The following is a 19,606-nucleotide window of genomic DNA, read 5'->3' as shown; positions in this document are numbered from 1 at the left end:
CGTCGAAAACTAAGGAAATTCCTGTCAGATCGCCGACGAAGCCGTAGACGACCCTGACGACAATCTCGTCGACGACGACGACCATCTCCACAACGATTGCGTCGTCGACAACGGTGACGATGACGACTCCGTCGACGGTGAGTGTCACACCTTCGTCGACGTCAAGATCTTCGTCGACGGGATCAATGACTCGATCGTCAACGGGATCGTCGTCGATCCAGTCATTGGTCCCGTCGATGATCTCGTCGATGATGGGAAAATAGTCAACGATGACAGCTGTTGGATCTCCAACCAGGGCCGGACTGGGAACCACAACCGGCCCTGGCAAAGTGCTCGGCTGTCCCCACCTCCCCACTCGGGGGGTTGGAGGTGCCGCCGAGCACTTTGCCGGGCCGGTTTTCGGCAGATTTTGGTACAGGGCTGATTTTGCAGCTATGCTTCACAAACAGCCCTGTAACAAAAACGGCCCCCAGGGGCCCAAAACCGGCCCGACCAGTGCGGCGCACCGGGGGATTGCCCGGTGCCCGCTATGGCCAGTCCGACCCTGTTCCGAAGATGATGACTTCAACATTCATATCCATTAAGAGAATTATCCCGTCGACGGGCTCTTCGACGATTTAGAAAGGAGAGTTTTCCACTCCTAAAATTTCCCCGCTGCTTCCATCCACTATTCTAGATTGCCAGGAATCTGAAGATGAGGGGTCTTATGGAGCTGCCTCTAGCCCCTCTCAGCTACATATTAAAAGTCAGGAATGAGAGGATGAGGATTTCCAAGAGGTTCAAGAACAATTCTCTTTTAAGGATCGGCCAGTAAGAGGCCCTAAACGTTATGAGTCGTTTCATCAGGCTTAAAATTATGCAGAGGAGAAGGAAGTAAGTCCCAATGTTCAGGAGGAGTCTATGTCGGTGCCTGTATCTTTAATTTCTGACTTAAGGCACATGATAGACCGTTATTACCGCAGTTTTCCGGAAGATAACACTTCAGTCCCTGCTCCTACTCCTGCAAGTATTCCTCAACCTGAAAAGGAAACACTAGTGGTTCAGTCTTCTGCTCCAGTCCAATGAGTGAATTTCGGAAAATAATAACAATTTGGGTTGACTTAATGGATTCTGATCATGAAGATCAAGCTGAGGAAGAAGAGCTTCCCCAGGATGATGTAGTTGGGGATGAATGGGACCAATACATCGTTCCAACTTCTCCTTCGTCACCATTACCTCAAGCGAGTTCTCCACCATCGGATATAGCCAGCTTTCATGGCTTGATTGAAAAAGCTGCAAAAATATTTCAGTTTACTATGCCTGTAAAAGAAAGTGAATGTTTCCTGTATGACTTCAAAGAGTCATCTCGAAAGTCAGTAAGGGCTACCCTGATAATTAGGCACATCTGGGATGAAGGAATAAAATTGATGAGAAATCCGGCATCAGTTCCAGCATCAATTCCTAAACTTGATAAGAAATACCGCACTCCAGAGACAGCTCCAGCATGCCTAATTGGGCATCCTCGTCCGGAGTCTGTTGTTACTCAAGCGGCGCAGAGACGCTCCAAAAATCCGGTGACAGCCTGTTTGGCGCCTCCTGATAAGGAAGGTAAAAGAATGGACAGTATTGGAAAGCGCTTTGCAGTTATGGCAGCAGCGTCTATCAAGGCAGCACATGCAATGGCACTTAGCAGTAGATTTCACAGACAGATGTTGTCAGACATCGCACCAATCCTGTCCTATTTCCCAGATGACAAAAAGGAGGAAGCAAATACAGTTTTGCAAGATGGAGCCAGAGCAGCATCTGAGTCCATAGATGTAGTGATGGACATAGTGTCTGTAGGTTTTCGTCAAATGGCGGGAGCGGTTGCTCTTCGTAGGCAGGGATGGCTAAACATCTTTTAGGCCTGAGGTCCAATCAAAAATCATGGACATGCCTTTTTATGGAGAAAGCCTGTTTGGGAAGCACATTGACAGGGCACTTCAAGGAATGAAAGCAGACACTGATACTGCTAGAGCTTTGGGATCTTTACAACAAGGTTGCTACCAGTCTTTTCGGGGCAGAGGATCGAGAGGACATTTCCAGTAACGTTCCTCTTTTCAGTCGAACAGGTACCAGCCGTACCATCAACAGGGGTACCGTCAGTTCTCCACCAATCAACAGTATTGGTCCTCTAATACATCATTTCAGCAGCAAGGAAGGAGAAAATCTGCTGCAAGAGAAGAGGCGCAAGATTCTGGTCGAAGACAGTGATATTCTTCAGGCGCCTCCGGCCCCGTCTCATCTCAAACAGTTCCATTGCCTTTCTCAGTTTCTGAATTATTGGCAATCAATAACATCGGACAAATGGGTGTTAGACATCATAACACAGGGTCACACCCTTGAATTCTCAAAAATCCTTCGAATCGCCCACCTTTCTACAGAAATCAAAATCGTCTCTCAGCCCTCAAGACAGAAATGTTAACTCTCCTAATGAAAGGGGCAATAGAAGAAGTACCACCAGATCAACAGGAGACAGGATTCTATTCACACTTTTTCCTCATAAAGAAAAAGCAGTCTTCCAAATGGAGACAGGTAATGGACCTCAGAGATCTGAACAAATACATAAAGAAAATCTTGTTCCGCATGCTGTCATTACAGGAAATCCTCCTTTTACTTCGCAGAGGAGATTACATGGTCTCTCTAGACCTTTTGGATGCATATTTCCATATCCCAATCCACAAAAAGCACAAACGGTATCTGTGGTTCATGGTGGCGGGGCGCCATTACCAGTTCAAAGTATTACCTTTCGGCCTAAAATCTGCCCCAAGGGTTTTCACAAAATGTATGGCACCAATCGCAGCACATCTAAGGCAACAAGGTCTCCAAATTTTCCCATATTTGGACGACTGGTTGATAAAAGGAACACCGTACCAGGAGACACAGCAGTCTTTACAAATCTGTATGGGTCTTTTCCAGAAATTAGGCCTTCGAATAAACAGAGAAAAGTCCTCCCTTACTCCGACACAGTCTCTCCAATACCTCGGAGTACTATTGAAAACTCAGGAAACTAAAGCTTTTCCCTCAGAGGAACGCATACCAAAGATTTTAAATCTGACAGCATCAATAAGATCAAAAAAGTCCACTTCCATCAGGATCTTCAAATCTTTACTGCGAATGATGTCATCCAGTATCCCATTGATTCCCAACTGCCGTTTGCATATGAGACCACTACAAGAATCCCTAGCCAAACAATGGATTCGAGCTCTAGGTTAATTCGAAGACAAACTAGTCATCAACTCTCAGATCAAACGGGCAATGTCATGGTGGGGTATCAGGAGCAACTTGACAAAGGGCCTACTATTCGAACCTCAATCTCCAAGTTATGTCATGACATCAGACGCTTCATTGCAAGGTTGGGGAGTGCACCTGACCTAGAGATTCAAGGCCATTGGTCACCTCAAGAGGCAAAACTTCACATCAAGCTCTTGGAATTAAAAGCAGTTTTCCTGGGTCTTCAAGCCTTTCTGCCCATAATTTGTGGTTCATCAGTACTGGTAAGGACCGACAGCACAACTTCGATGTTCTATCTTCTGAAACAGGGTGAGACAAGGTCAAAGCCCCTGTCTGCTCAGGCACAAACAATTTGGAATTGACTTCTACATCACAGCATAGCTCTACAGGTGGAACATGTTCCTGGGGTAGACAGCACAAGGGCAGATTTGTTAAGCAGATCATCTGCCATTTGCCACGAGTGGGAACTGAATCAAGACCAACTTTGTTGAATATTCAATCTATGGGGCAAACCAAATTTGGACTTGTTTGCGACTCAAAACAACAAACAACGCAAGCATTACGCAAGCAGCCTGGCCGAGACAGTTTTGGTACACAGAACTTCTCCAATTATCAGTGGAGCCCAGGATACAGTTTCCAATGATCCAGACTCTGATTTCCATGAACAAGGGCCAAGTTCTTCACCCACAATTGACTTCTCTAAAATTGTCCGATTAGAACCTTTCGAGCATGAATTTCAGTCACTAGATCTTCACCAAGAATGTCGTGAAATTCTGGCAAGTTAAACAGCAATGTCTACTAACAAGACATATGCAGCAAAATGGAAATGATTCTGTAACCGGTGTATTTCAAATAATGTTCATCCTTTTCATTCCTCACCAGAGCAAATTCTTCCATATCTCCTTCAACTAGCCAGATCGGGACTTTCTCATTTTTCAATAAAAGTCCATTTAGTGGTGATCTCCAGATACCGTAGATCTCCAGGATGTCCATCACTTTGGTCTCAGAGACTAATTAAGGAATTCCTAAAAGGTTTATTCAGGAAATGTCCTCCAATTAAACGTCCTCCGCCTCCTTGGCAGCTTAACATAGTCTTGTCACAACTCATGAGAGCGCCTTTTGAACCAATTCACAAAGCCAAGTTGCAGTTTCTCTCATGGAAGGTAGCCTTGCTTCTTGCTCTCACTTCAACAAGGAGAGTCAGCGAAATTCAAGCTTTCTCAATTCTGGATCCCTTCATGCAGTTCAGATCAGATAAGGTGCTTCTCAGAACAAATCAGAAATTTGTCCCTAAAATACCTTCTTCTTTTCATCTAAATGAACCTGTGATCCTACCTACATATTTCAAGAATCCTTCCACTACGACAGAAAAGGCTCTACACACTTTGGACATTGGGAGATGTCTGAAGTTTTACATAGAAAAGACAAAATTATTTCGTAAATCAAATCAATTATTTATAGCTTATTCAGGACCAAGAAAAGGTTTGGCTCTTTCAAGAAACTCCATTTCCAGATGGATTGCATCTGCCATTGTCTTCTGTCATGAAAAAGCGGTAAAACCTCTGTGCACAAGAGTATGTGCTCATGATACACGGAAGATGGCAACTTCAACTGCCTTGCTAGCAGGCGCACCGCTTCCAGACATCTGCAGAGCAGCAACTTGGTCAAATGTCCCTACATTTACCAAACATTATTGTCTGGACACAGAATGGAAAGCAAATTCAGCAGTGGGACAAGCAGTTCCGCAACACTTATTTAACTAAGGTACATGTTTATTTCTCTTTACAATTACTTTTTTCTGTATTGGTGTGTATACCCAAATGTTGTTTCAATGGCAAAAAGTTGTTGCATGATTTCTTAATGAGTCCTTTCTATAAAGAGAAAAAAGAAAAGAGAGTTATGGCGCAGAGCCCTGAGACAAAGGGGGTCTAGCCTAGAAGCGCTCTTGGAAAAGGACTGCTATCTCGCCTTCAGGAGACAACTCAAGACCTGGCTGTTCGAGCAGTAGCGGCCTCCCTCCCCCAAGCGCCTTGAGACCCTTCCGGGTGAGTTGCGCGCTATACAAGTGTTTTGATTGATTGATTGATTATCTATTCTGATACAAGCATGCGAATCTATGAAAGATACAATACTGGAGAAAAAACTAGTTACTTACCTGTACACAATGGTTCTCCAGTATTATCTTTCATAGATTCACATGCGCCCACCCACCTCCCCGTTTTCTTCTAGGTAGACCACCTTTATCTCTGGCTTCTTACATAGCTCACTCTTGGGCTGTTGGAAATCTGAAGTATGGTGGCTCTGCTGGGGATGGTGTATGTTGGTGCTGGCAGCTGATTGGCTGTGGTTTGGACCACATAATAAGGAGTAGAGGTTACCTATTGTTATACTTCTCTATGGTTTCCAGGCTTTTTTTTCTTCTACTGCTATGGTTATTCTTTTTACCGGGAGACTCCCACCATGATGACGGGGAAGATACAAGCATGTGAATCTATGAAAGATAATCCTAGAGAACCATAGTGTACAGGTAAGTAACTAGTTTTACACTCTGTATGAAGGTGGAATGGGAATGGCGGATACATTTCTATATAATTGGGTTGCACAAACTGTTATCATAAATGATTCTCTATTTGGAAACAAAGAAGACACTGCCTTTAGACTAGATTCATATGTGTTATGAATCTGGGATTTTAGCACAACTGCATACAAATTTACTTGACTCTTTGACATGTATTGCAGTGATCTGAATTACTTCGAGAGTATATACCTTGACACATTGCACTAATTTTTTGTTGTCCCATCCCCCTGATTGTGTAGCAGTTACTATATGGAAACCTTGTTTCAGAGTGTTTTTGGTTATGAGTGAAGTGTAAATAAAATGCTGACACAAATCTCTTCATTGGGTGCATTGGTACAGGAAACCAACCCAAGAGTCGCCCTTACTGTGTGGGAAGCGGCTTACATGTGGTGCCCTGTTGAATGGATTTGAAAAATGTGCCCACATTGTGTTTTCTAAATTAGGCACTTTGTGACAAGGAACTCTCATGAAGTAATTCTCCATACTACAGGCAGAGTTTGATATGCACAAACCACAGTTCTGGGGTGAGAGGGGTATTAGAGGGGAGGTAATATTAATGAGAGTCTATAATCGCCTGGCTAAAAGAGAGACTGCTGAATGTAGGAAATCCTCAACAGCACAACCTGTAAATGAATGAATGATTGCAATGAACTATTTCTCCAAGATGGAACACACAGTTTCTACCATACCCGCCCAAACACAAGAAGGTATGAAGACACTGATGGGTTTACTTTAATATCGTATTTTCAGTATGTAGTAAACTGGTGTCAACATATGATGAATAATGAGACATAGATTGAGAAGATGAGACATAGATTTCTCCTTCTTGTGTGGTGATTATTCTCTATACGTCCTAATGTTTATTCATGCATAAATGCATTACGAATATGATGTATAAAAAATCGAGAGTAATATATTAATGCCTTGTTTATGGTGGCCTGCCAGGTTGCTTAGGTGGTGACCAGCTTCTTTTCCATGCCTGTAGCTCTCAAGAAATTCTCCTTTTGCTTTGTTCTGATACCATAAAACTAGTCAAAACTGTAATTTCTTTCCACACAGCCAATGTAAATTCTCTATTTTAGCCTTCCAAAATACTTTTTATCTTGCCTTCAAATTTTCCGGATATAGGCTGATTACCTCCTTATGGGTTTAGGCACTGTGATTATCGCTTCAGCCACCTCATAAAATTGCTTTGGTCAAGAAGGGCAAAACTGGGAGTTTTTTAAAGATATAGATTTTAGTTTCCAAGCACTTTAAGGTACTTTTCTCTCTTTTCGTCAATCTGCAGGTAAGTGTTACATGCCCATCTTCTGTGCTTCTCTCTCTCTCTCTCTCTCTCTCTCTCTCTCTCTCTCTCTCTCTCTCTCTCTCTCTCTCTCTCTCTCTCTCTCTCTCTCTCTCTCTGTCCCTTCTCGATTTGGCGGTCATTTTCTGTTATATCTAGCAGACAAGTCTAAGAATGTTGCTCCTCTTCTGCTATTCGGTTTCATAAGAAAAGTAAAGAGCCTGTTTGCTTGCAGTAATATCTTGTAATCTTTCTAGTACCTTTTTCTCTTAACAGGTCACAAACTGTTAAAAATGCTTTAATTTAACCGATTTCCTGTTATTGAACTACACTTGTCAATTCAGTCATAAGAAGAACAGTACACGCAATGTGGTGTGTGCTGGTATTTATACAGTGCAGACCTAGGTTGGAATCAATGGAGCTCTGGTCACAGCGATTAATGAATACAGGGATTATATCCATTAAGGGGAGCTTCATTATCATGTACAGTAGGAAGTGAAGATTGTAGAAGGTGGGTGCTCTTTCATTAGTAAAACTGGGAACGTAAAACACTGTTTATTTTAAGCAGCTGAACTTTTTGTTAACTTTTCAAGTCTTTGTTTCTTGTGTTTATGGTAGAGGCAGTTGGAAGTTGTTTGGGAGAAGTTGGGCCAATAGATTTCTCCACCATTGCCCTTCAACGCAGTAATGATGCATCCTGTTCGACAGCTTCAAACATGTTTGAAGATAAAGAGCTGCAGTGGGTCTTTATTATGCTGACCCTGATAAATAATGCTCTGACGGATAATTGGTAAGTATTTCTTGAGTACATTTAACCGCATGCAGGGATTTATGAAGGAGCTTGTTTTTTTATACTAAAATGTGAGTTAGAAAAAGTTATAACTACCATAGATCCATTGTGTGTATACAAGGCATTATGAAGTAGAATGAAGTACATGCTGAAACGATAAATAAAAGTAGTGTACTTTAACTGTCAGATACTTTAGTGTTCAAAGTTCAAAATTCAAAAAGTACTTTATTCGGTTAAAAGACAATAACCATAAAAGCAACAGCATGAAATTTACAATTTTACACAGGGAAATTTAAAAAGTGACATCTATTATATTTCATCAGCACCAATTGTTTTCCGTAATTTAAAAACATGTTTAAAAAAGCTTAAAACTACAGCAACGGTTAAAATTGTGTCCATTCTCTGAAATTCTAAAAAAGCTGGGCGACATCTATTTAAATTCATTTCTTTAAGGAATGGGATTATGAATTTCCTACATGGCAAAATATAAAATTTTCAAAAAAATAAAATGTGGATATCCGATATGGGCGAGGAATCCTCACACGGGCAAGTAGGTAAATTTTGCAACCATGAATTCATTTCTGGGAAGGACAAGAGTCTAAAAACAATATTTAATCTAAAACGGGTCAAGAGAAATCGATCATAATTAGACATCGGTAGAGTTAAAAATGGCTGTACTTTATCACCAGTTTATAACAAGATATGCGAGGTAACTGTCTTTTTATTCATTTCCTCTCGCCTTCTCTTTTCTTCGAGGTATTCCAAACACAGTTTTTTCAACAGTTTTCTGGGTATATTTCCCATTGTAAGTGGGCCAATCAAATCTACCTACATTTTCCAATTTTAATACATCCTGCAACATAGCCCGATTCATAACACATTCATTTGTTGTCCATACCCTATGCCACAAGAGGATGGGTTGTGTTCTAATTATATCCGAAATATGAGGTAGTCCCAATTCAGTATGACAAATATAGGTCTAAACACTTTGTGGTACTGTTAGGACGTCCCTCATAAATGTATTTTCGGCTATTTGAATTGATTCTACGTTTGAATACTCCCAAAGACCTGAGCCATACAGGGCTACCGATGTGCACGTGGCATTATATATAGTTAAGATTTCTCTTATTGGTTTTTTGCCCAACTTTTTTATGAAAGTCTTTAAGGCCATTATTGTTTTTTGGAACAAAAGAGTTCTGGCCTTTACCGCACTTGTCCAAACCCCAGATTCATGGAACAAAATACCAAGGTAAGGGAAAGTAATGGTATTTTCCAAAGGAACATTATTTATAAACATTCTTTTCATCTGCTTTCCAGATCTTGTGCCACAGTTCATGGAGAAAGTTTTACTACAATTGATTTTTAAATCTAGACTCAACATGAACTTCTCAAAGGATATTATCAATTTTTGTAGGGCCAAGGGAGTACGTGCCATGAAGACTGCATCATCCGCATGCAAGAGTGCAGGGATAGATCTCTTACCAACCCTAGGCATATCCCTGCACTCCTGAAGGAGACGATGCTGAAGTCCATTTATGTAAACCAGAAATAGGAAAGGGGCCAGAACACACACCTGGCGTACTCCACGTCCCTCTCCGAATTTTCTGGTACATTCTCCCCCCCACCATCGCGGACTGATGCTGTGGCTCCTGAGTATAATTCTCTCAGAAAGCCAATGATAGGATCTTCCACGCCCAGCCCTTTCAGGATTGCCCACAATTTAACATGTGACACACAGTCGAACGCCGACGTAAGGTCGACAAACGTAAGGTACAGACGTTCACCTTTTACCCTAGTATACTTTTGTTGAACAATCATTAAATTCAAACATTGTTCAACGGTTCCAATGCCCTTCTGAAATCCGTACTGTAGGTCACTCATTATCTCATTCTCCTCAGCCCAGCTCTGAAGTCTTGCCAAGATGATTCTTCCAAGGATTTTTATGGATGAGTCTAGGAGGGAGATTGGCCTATAACATGCACAATTTCTGTCTATCTCCCTTCTTATATATCAGCACAATGACCGAGGTAAACCAAGACGGATTTAAACCCCTTGCTAGTGCTGCATTAAAAAGCTGTACCAGCATGGGGCCCCAGATCTCAGTATTTACTTTATATAGATCTGCTGGGATCCCATCAGGACCTGCGGCCTTGCCACCCTTTGTTACTTTCAAGCCCATCATAACTTCCTCCAGAGTTATCACCAATTTTTCCGCCCCTGCTCCACTATTACCCATTATAAAGGGATCTATAGTGTGGATTTCATCTTGGGACCTATAAAGGTTTGAAAAATGCTCCACCCAATCCTCCTCAGTAATTGCTATCTCCATGCGGGCCTTGAGATTGTCAAAGAGGAAAGGGGTATTAACGGCCCTCCAAAATGCAGATGCATCCTTGGACTGTGGCCTCGCTAAGGGCTTCTAGGGCCTCCTTTTTTATAGCATTTTTTCTATTATTTAAAGCCTCAATATATGTTTTCCTCAGACCTCTTATTTCTAGCGGGTCTCGGGGTGACCTGTGAATAGCATATTTCAAATCAGTCAGTGCCCTTGTGCATGCGTTATCGAACCAACTTTTATTGCCCTTTGTCCTTTTCTTTACCTCCACCCGCAGACTATTTTTAATTGCAGAAGCTATGATATTAAAATGCTCTATTATCTGCTCACTATGAGACTTCTCCCCTAGGCAAATCGCGAAACTATCCGAACAAACATTCAGCAGTTTCGCGAGAAACATTTCTGGGACGACCTTTCCCCATTTTAGAGTGTACCCGTTCTGCCTCCCCAGAACCACATCAGGGACTGTACATAAGGAGTGCACGTCTTCATGGTGTTTCAAAAAAGGGTTTTCAACCTCCATTATTTGGGGCAGATGATCACTTAAAGGTAACTCTATAGTCTTTATCCTATTAATCTTATGACTATAACTATTTGAGGTAATGATGAAATCAATAGTGGTCGATGCTCCTCTACCAATAAATGTAGGCCCGAAGGGAGTAGGTTTTTGGGCTATTTAGTTAGCATATCCCAGGTCATACATGAACAATATTTCATTTAGTAAATCCCCGATCAAGGAGTGGTCGAAATGTGTTAGATTGATCTCCTGCTCTAACATTAGGCCACAGATCCCCTGTTTACCCTTCGTACAGAGTGGACAATTAAAATCCCCCCCCTAAAATTATCAATTCCCTATTGTTTTTGTCAGTTTCATGTTGTATATCCTCCCTCAGCATTTTTAAAGTGTTAGGAATTTCATTTTTCAGGATATTATTGTAAAAGTTTATGACAACAACATTGATTCCCCTCTTAGTGCTTAAGGTTATTACTTGATAGTAACTAGATTTAGGGGTAAAATAAACTTTCTCGTACTTAAGCTGGTTTGAAAGGAACGTAATTAAGCCTCCCTTTGCTCTCCCATGTTGACCCCACACGGCCGGAGTAAAAAAGCTTCTATAGCCGCTTATATACACTGGCTCAGTAGACCAGTTTTCTTGGATGGCCAAAATATCGCGACCATTTATGACAGTTTCCCAGGATGGATTTTTAATTGTATTCCTTAATCCTGCCACATTCCAAAATAGGAGTATACAGGCTTTTCTATTCTTATTTACTACAAAATCACCCAAGGAAATATTACCCAGAACCTTTTCAATTAAAGGGGAACTTACTCCTCCACGGTTATCCCCCTCTTTTAAATCTAGGTTGCTCGAGGTCTTGCAGCAATCCTCTTCAATATCACCATAAGTCATTATTGGGACCATTTCTGCTTGAATGGTAACCTCATTACCCTCCCCTAGCTTCTGGTCTTTTAGATTTCCCTTGGAATCACCAGTGTAGTCCCCTGATCCTAATGTTTTGAACTGGCGAGTATCCTTCTTGTATCAATCAACATATTCAAGGCCTGAGAAAGCGTCAAATCGATTATGGGTTGGTATATTATAAGCAGGTAAGGCAAAACCTCTATTGTCCCAGAAGTAATTATTTCCAAAATTAGGTCCTGGGGTTGATGGATAAAATTGCCTTGGATGGAAATTAAATGATCTCTGTGTTTGGGAAAAAGGAGTCTGACTGTATCCATATTGGTTAAAGCCAGACCTGTTTACAGGCTGCCTTACTGCGTCCCTATTTTTAGAATGTTGCACTGGAAAATATGGGTAGAAGTAGCTAAGATAATAAGTGGAGATGGAGTGGCTACTTCTTAAATCATACCAATCCCCAATATGCCTGACAGCTCTATGATCTTTAAAGTTTACAATGATTACATCCCCTTTTTTATCTTTAGGTCGTGGGCCCACCCAAATTGACGCCTAACATTTAAAATTTCCCCATTAATATGGGCAGGTAAGGGTCTATTATTGCGTAGCCAATAGGTCACTTTATTTCTTAAGACTCTGTGATCTTCCCTGGTGCCCATAGGGAGCTCAGGGACACCCGCCATGACAATTGCGTAAGGAGCATCTTCTGGCGGTAAATAGACCATTCTATGTGAGTTCCAGTTTGTATTATTGGAATTACCTGTCCCGTTCTCCTTAATATCCTTATTTTGCGAAGGCTCTGCCCTTTCTTCCGCGATCAAATTATCCCCCCCTTGGCCGCCTGCTTTACTTAAAGTTTGAATTTTAGGCGCAGGCTTCTTTTTGAACAAAGGGGGTGTCTGGACTTTTTTCGGGGAAGGACCGGTTGACTTTTTCCCAACTTGTTTTGATTTTATAGAGGGAGTGGGACATAGTGGAACTTGTTTAGTTGCTGACATCGTTTTTGCAGATGTTCCACTAGGTTTTATGATATTTACCCCCTTCGCTAAATCCGATAATAAAAGTGTATTTTTTTCTACCTTTTTATCGATCAGGTCTATGTGCGTATTACACATATTAATCTTTTCTAAAAGAGGCTGTATTAGTGATTTTACCAGACTTTCAATTTTTCCCAAGAGGCCACCCTCACTAAGAGAACAATGGGTTGTCGTTAAAGGGACCATAGGAGGAGTCAGTGAATCCACCACATCCACCAATGTTGAAGTAGGACTCCTCTTCTGAATTTTGGCTTGCCGGATCTTTTATGAGCCACCCCCTCTTTTTTTGATTTTGACCTTGGATGGTGACATATAGTTTATATTAGAGAAGATGCAGCAGAGAATCTAGGTGAATTTGATAGTCCTTCATCATCATAACTATTATACGGACTGGACAAGGACACACGGGTACTAATAGGGGTACTCAACAGGGAAACATCAGTCCATAAATATTCTGACGCTTCCCCTTTATCCTCCCTTTCTCCAGTATTTACTAACCCAGTGTGTTCTACAATAGTATTTGTTTGGTTTGGCGTTGGCACTGTCCCTATATGCCCCAAAGAGGATCGTTTACCAGTCGTTAAGTCCAGAGAAGGACCCCTTTTAAGGCTAGCTATATCTGCTTTTTTTTTTATTATACTTCCCCCTTCGTCTTGGTTTTACTTTTTTAAATATTCTAGCCGATTTTGGGGGAGACAAGACATACTCTATTTCCTCAATAGGGATATCTCGCCGATCATCAAACCTTTCAGCATGCACCTGGGCTATGGCCGTCACAACTTTCCCTAGAGCAATAGGGAGATTATTGGGCATAGGTGTATCCGCCACTAACAGTGACGCCTCTTCCTGTATCATTTTAGGACTCCCCTGACCTAGGGAAGCCCTTCTATCGTTATTGATCTGGTTAATCTTCTTAATCAGGTAATTATCCATGGGACCTAGCCCAGAAGCGATTTTATCACTTTTGTCTTTAGACATTAAAACAACTTAGTTCTACACACAGTGTAAGGGTTATTGTGACAGAACAGGCCTGAAGCGGTCAGCGCTCTTTACCTGCAACAAGTACTTAAAATGTGAACTCACAGTCAATACATACATACGGTTCTTCCCTGCAAGACCAAAGTCTATGGCCCAGTCCAGTCTCCTCAGGCCTCTGAGGGCCTAAGAGGGCCCGCCCTTTGCCCGGGCTTCGCCCGGCGCCCACCCGCGCGCGTCCCGCATCGCCGGGGCAGACGCTGTTATTTATGCGCCCCTGGCGCGTTTTCCGGGCGCTAGGGCTGCTGGGAGATGGAGTCCAGCAGGCCCGCGCTCCACTTGGCTGCCGCTCCTGTGGCGTTGGTTGCGGCGGCGGGAGGCGAGCCCCTGCACCAGTCCAGGTGGCGTTAAGTAAACCAAGCTCGCAGGTAGGCGTTCAAAGGGTCCGTGACAGAATTCCCCGCTCTGCCGGGGCAGACGCTGGTATTTATGCGCCCTTGGTGCGTTTTCCGGGCGCTCGGGCTGCTGGGAGATGGAGTCCAGCAGGCCCGCGCTCCACTCGGCGGCCGCTCCTGTGGCGTTCGTTGCGGTGGCGGGAGGCGAGCCCCTGCACTAGTCCAGGTGGCGTTAAGAAAACCAAGCTCGCAGGTAGGCGTCCAAAGGGTCCGTGACAGAATTCCCCGCTCTGCCAGGGCAGACGCTGTTATTTATGCGCCCCTGGCGCGTTTTCCGGGCGCTCGGGCTGCTGAGAGATGGAGTCCAGCAGGCCCGCGCTCCACTCGGCGGCTGCTCCTGTGGCGTTGGTCTGTTTGTGCTGCTCTATTGTTTCTATTTTATTTCTGTTCTATTTTCCGCTCTATTTGTTCTGCTAGAATTTCAGTCAAATTTGAAATTTGCAGTAAATGCAATAATGTGCTTGGTTAGAGAATAAAATTTGGATTAAGAAAAACCGTTATGAAGTTTACCATTAAGTATCTTTCAGTTACATTCAAGAGCACTGCTTTCCCTATCTTCGTTGCGTTTTTCTTTGTTTCTTTCTGCTTTTTTTAGATATGACAATATTTTGGAAAGTCCCACGACTTGACCAGTTGGTCAATTTTAGCATCACACACTTGATCATTTTTTGGAGTTTTTAAATTCCTTAAAGTATGGTTCTTGCATGAATGTTTGTGGGATGGAATCTGGCCTGATTCTTACACTGTATTCAAGACTTAAAAGTGGTAGTTCTGTCACTAGATGTCAATTTTTAATGCAGTGTTTAAAAGGCCACATCCTCACAGCTTGACTTTTCGTAGAGCCCTCAGACAGCCTGAAACTAAACACTGGAGAGTTATGCTTACATTGTTTTGGGCGGAAGTTATAGGTTAGAGAAAGATGGTAGTTCATTCATTTTTCAGTATTCATTTGCTTTCTGTATGTTTACTAACTTCCTGCCATTAACATTGAGAAAAAAAAGTACCAGATACATTTGGCCATTTGCCCTTATGTTTCATTCTCATATTGACAAAGGTCTAAATTTATATGTGAAATACAATCATAGAACCCAGAAACATTTTGATTGAAATGCTGTTGTTGATGATCAATAATACGTTTTAATGGTTTACTACTAAGTGAGTTTGAAAGTGGAAATTGTTATTTCTGCAGTATTGTGTGGCCACTTCACAGAAAGAGCCCCGAGATCACAACAAGTATTTGCGAACCCTTTTTTAAAATGTACTTATTTATGTATTTGCATTTAAAAATAAACTATAAAAGGAACACACATCTACGATCCAGCAGCTTGACAGATTTATCATTAACTCATGGAAGATAAAGCCCACAGGGAGTCTTGGACAATTATTCAAATAGGCATTCAATGAATCCCTGTTTAACTAAGAAAGTGCAATTTGTGCATATCAACCATACAAAAAAAGAAAAGAAAATCAGATTTCATAATCATAGAGGGTACTTATAAAGTATTTAACACAAATTTCCATTAGCACAACAAATAACAAGATAGCAAAGCCTTGTTTTTAAAACTAAGATATCAATGGGTGCAATTCATTATAATTTAACCATTGAGAGACCGACGGCCATATCCGAATCATCCATTTCCGAGCCTTTCTCCCCTTACACTCATACAGCTTCATTTCCAAGGTGTAGATGGCCAGAAATCTAGATCTACACTCATGAAAGGTAGGGGGTTCTGGGTTGAGCCAACCTGTAGCAATGCTACTGAAATAGTGATGAATAACAAATAGCCCTCTTTTTTTGCTAACTAATCACCCACTGAGTTCTCTACTACCCCCAATACCACCAATGTGGAATTCATTGTTATTTGACCGCCATTGATATGTTCTAAAACTTACCCATATCATAAAAAAGAGGGCCTAATTTCGAGCAAAGAAAAAACATGTGAACAATTTGGTCCCCACACCAAGGGCAGTGATCATCTCACCTGTCCCAGAGAACCCACCAGGTCTGAAGATGGCAGTCCTCAATGCACGTTCTTTACAAAAGCACCGCCTTGAAATCTTCTCACTCCTCCAGGACGGAGACATAGATATCCTGGCACTCACATAAACATGGTTGGGCGACACCTCATTCCCAGATAGCATTGCAGCCCTCCCAGGGGATTTTGACACCCTCTGGCACAACAGACAAGAAAAGACGAGAGGAGGTGGTGTGGCCATCTTTTTAAACACTTGAATAATGGGTACTAAGATAGTGGCAGAGAGCATTGAAAATGCAGATATATTAGGGGTCAAAATCTCACTTAAATCCTCCTGCCTCCTACTCCTCGTTGCTTACCATCCCCTGCGGTCAATCCCTCGATTTAACGATCTATTCTCAGAGATTATTACTGACCTCTGCTCACGGTACCAACTACTCTTAGTGGTTGGCGACTTAAACTATCACTGGGATATTGTACCAAGAGAGCTGTTCATCAGCCAATTTGAGACAGCAATGAGTTCAATGGTGCTCCATCAATTAGTGGATGGATCCACCCACAATAAAAGGCACACCCCGGACCTAATCGGGACCTCGCAACCACAGGCCAGACTAATGGATAACAGCCCTTGTGCCTGGTCAGACCACTCGCTAATCAGCTGCTGGGTCCCGTTGAACAGCCAACTGTCACAACCTCCCCCAGGGTTGAGAAGACTGCAAAGCTGGAACAAAATAAAGGCAGAGAACCTAGTGGATACCCTACATAGGCTCCCTCTGCCAACATTTAAGGAAGGGAATCTCGACCAGGAGAGTGAAACCCTCACTAAAACCCTACGCGATGCCATAGATCAAGTGGCACCGGAGCGGAGGGAAAGAGTTAGAGACAAGTGCAAGGGGGCCCCTGGTTTAACGAGACGTTGAGGGAAAGGAAGCAGAGTCTCCGCCAAGCCGAGAGGCGATGGTGTGAATCATACAACCTAACGGAACTTTAAACCTATAAAACCCTACTTACCTCATACAAAAAAGCCATCACGACCTGGAAGGCCGAATATTACGAGCCACGAATTATAGACACACCAAACAAGCAGAGGAAGACTTTCTGAATACTGAAAGAACTCCGCTAAATGGCTGAGCTGAAATCTGCAGCCATGCCCTTAGACTACAACATGTTCCAGACCTTCTTTCTCCAGAAAGTCAGGGATATCTTCTCTGAGATTGATAACACCCCTATCAATCAGGGCTCGCTAGTCCAGAGCAAGGCCCCTTCCCCCTTGCAAGCAACTCACCATCTTCCCTAATCTAGATTCTACGTCCCTGACACTACTAATGAATCGCACCAAATCGGGCTCCCCTGCAGACCCCTGCTCCCGAAGATATTCCAACTGGCCCTCCTTGGGCTGGAAAGACAGATCCTCGCTCTACTGAACAAATCTTTGGAGACTGGCTACTTACTCTCCAATGAGAAGGAGGCCAGAGTCACCCCCATTTTAAAGAAAACCGAAGCTGACGCCGCAAATCTCAAGAATTATAGGCCCATCTCCCAGCTCCTCTTCATGGTGAAAGTTGTCGAACAACATGTCCTCAAGACACTGTCGTCATTCTTGGAGGAACACCAGCTACTCCAAACCCGACAGGTGGGTGTTAGAGCACATCACAGCACTGAGCTAGTGATGCTGTCTGTACTCGACGAGCTCAGAATTATGTCTGACAATAACAAACCGAGCGCCCTTATTTTACTAGATTTATCAGCGTCGTTCGACACGGTCAGCCATACACAAATGCTAGACCAAATCACTGACATGGGCATTTGCGAGCAGGCACACCAGTGGCTTGAATCCTTCTTTTCAGGTAGGTCCCAGAGGATCCAGTTGGGTGAGCAGATGTCGGACAGAGGCACCCTCACTTGCGGCGTTCCCCAGGGCTCCGCACTGTCTCTGCTCCTCTTCAACATATACCTACAGCCTCTGGTGACTGTTTTAGCCCGTATGGACTGCCGAGTCTTTACCTACGTGGACGACACCGAACTCGTCCTCAATATTGATAATTCCTCCCATGCCCAAGATCTGGTGAAAAACATCCTCAGATTTACAGTAAACTGGATGACGGCCAATTCACTAAAAATGAACCCAGACAAAAAGGAAGTCCTTGTCATCCCCACGAAAAACAATCCCTGGAGTGACTGCTTCTGGCCCCAAGAGCTGGGCACCACCCCCACACCAGTACCCGTCGTGAAAAGCCTGGGAATAATGATAGACTCAGCTTTGTATGACCAATCGGATAACCACTGTGGTCGGAACATGTATAGGTCTCCTGAGACCGTTGCGGAAACTTGTCCCCCTCCTTTAGACTTCCTCACTACAGCAACAATTGTTTCTAGACTAGACTACGGCAATGCCTTATACATTGGCCTCCCCAGAAATGTATTAATAAATTCAGGTGGGACTGAACGATGCTGCCAGATTGATTTTTAGGCTGTCTGGAAGGACTCGTGCCACCCCTTTGCTGTTTAAGCTGCACTGGCTCTCCATTAGGTAAAGAGCAAAATGTAATGGTCTGCATTGCCCATAGAGCTACATACAGCCAAGCCCCAGTCTACATTAAAGAACGCTTTGAAAACTACGTACCAGGTCGCATACTGCGGTCATCCGAGGCCTGCCGCCTAGCCCTTCCACAGTGCAAAACCGCATCCAAAGGGGCCAGAGCGTTCTCTGTGCTACTCCCACAACTTTGGAACGAACTGCCTGATCACCTTCGCAAGGAACCTGCACTCTTCCCCTTCAGGAAACCGCTCAAAACGCTCCTGTTTAGGGAGGCTTTGGACACAGTTTAACCTGCTTACCCTGCAATGTTATGTAACCATTATAACCTTTGGCCCTCTCTCTAAAGCGCTAAGAGACCTGCGGGTGATTTCGCTCAATACAAAACTCAATTAACATAACATAACATTTAAACAATATTTCTGGTGTAAAATACAAATCGAATGCGGTTTTAAAATGTTGACTCTTTAGGCCAGCCATTAACAATACCTTGTCCCCGATATCTAAGGATTCTTGCAGTATCAAGTCCACCACACCCAGCCTTCCTTCCGATTTTACATTCTGAAACTCCAAATCATCTGATAAATTTTGGATCAATAAATCATAGATAGCACCGATCTTAACTCTCTTAACAATTGCCTCGATAATTGGTGTCTGAATCAATGGCCCAGAGGTGTTCCCCAGCCAATTTATAAAATCACGAATCTGAAGATATTAAAAAAAACTGTTGAGTAATAATCCTTAATTACTGTTTGCGCTCCCAGTTCATTTCAGTATTACAGAAGAGGCTGTAGATGCTTCTCTAAAGCAGATAGTGTTTGTGTGATTATAGCGGGGCATTACTTCATTTGAATGGGTAGAGGGTGTGCTTCATGCAAATGAGGGAACACTGTGCCTCTACACTGGCACTGAATTACAGATGTGGGCACCGAGGCAGAGAGGCCTTCTGGAGGCACACTGAGTGTGTGC

General features: G+C 43.0%; 1 protein-coding gene across 1 annotated transcript in view; it reads left to right on the top strand.

Annotated features, from left to right (window-relative positions):
• ATM (ATM serine/threonine kinase) overlaps nucleotides 1-19,606 on the top strand; it is a 1,399,724-nt gene that overhangs the window by 857,349 nt on the left and 522,769 nt on the right. The window contains exon 34 of the mRNA XM_086935231.1: nucleotides 7,734-7,905. Within this exon, the coding sequence (XP_086791357.1) occupies nucleotides 7,734-7,905 (172 nt within the window). The remainder of the gene's footprint in view (nucleotides 1-7,733; nucleotides 7,906-19,606) is intronic.

The sequence above is a fragment of the Lissotriton vulgaris genome, chromosome 8 (genome assembly GCF_964263255.1).
Source record: "Lissotriton vulgaris chromosome 8, aLisVul1.2, whole genome shotgun sequence".
NCBI lineage: Eukaryota > Metazoa > Chordata > Amphibia > Caudata > Salamandridae > Lissotriton > Lissotriton vulgaris.
This window is presented reverse-complemented; position numbering and strand designations above follow the sequence as displayed.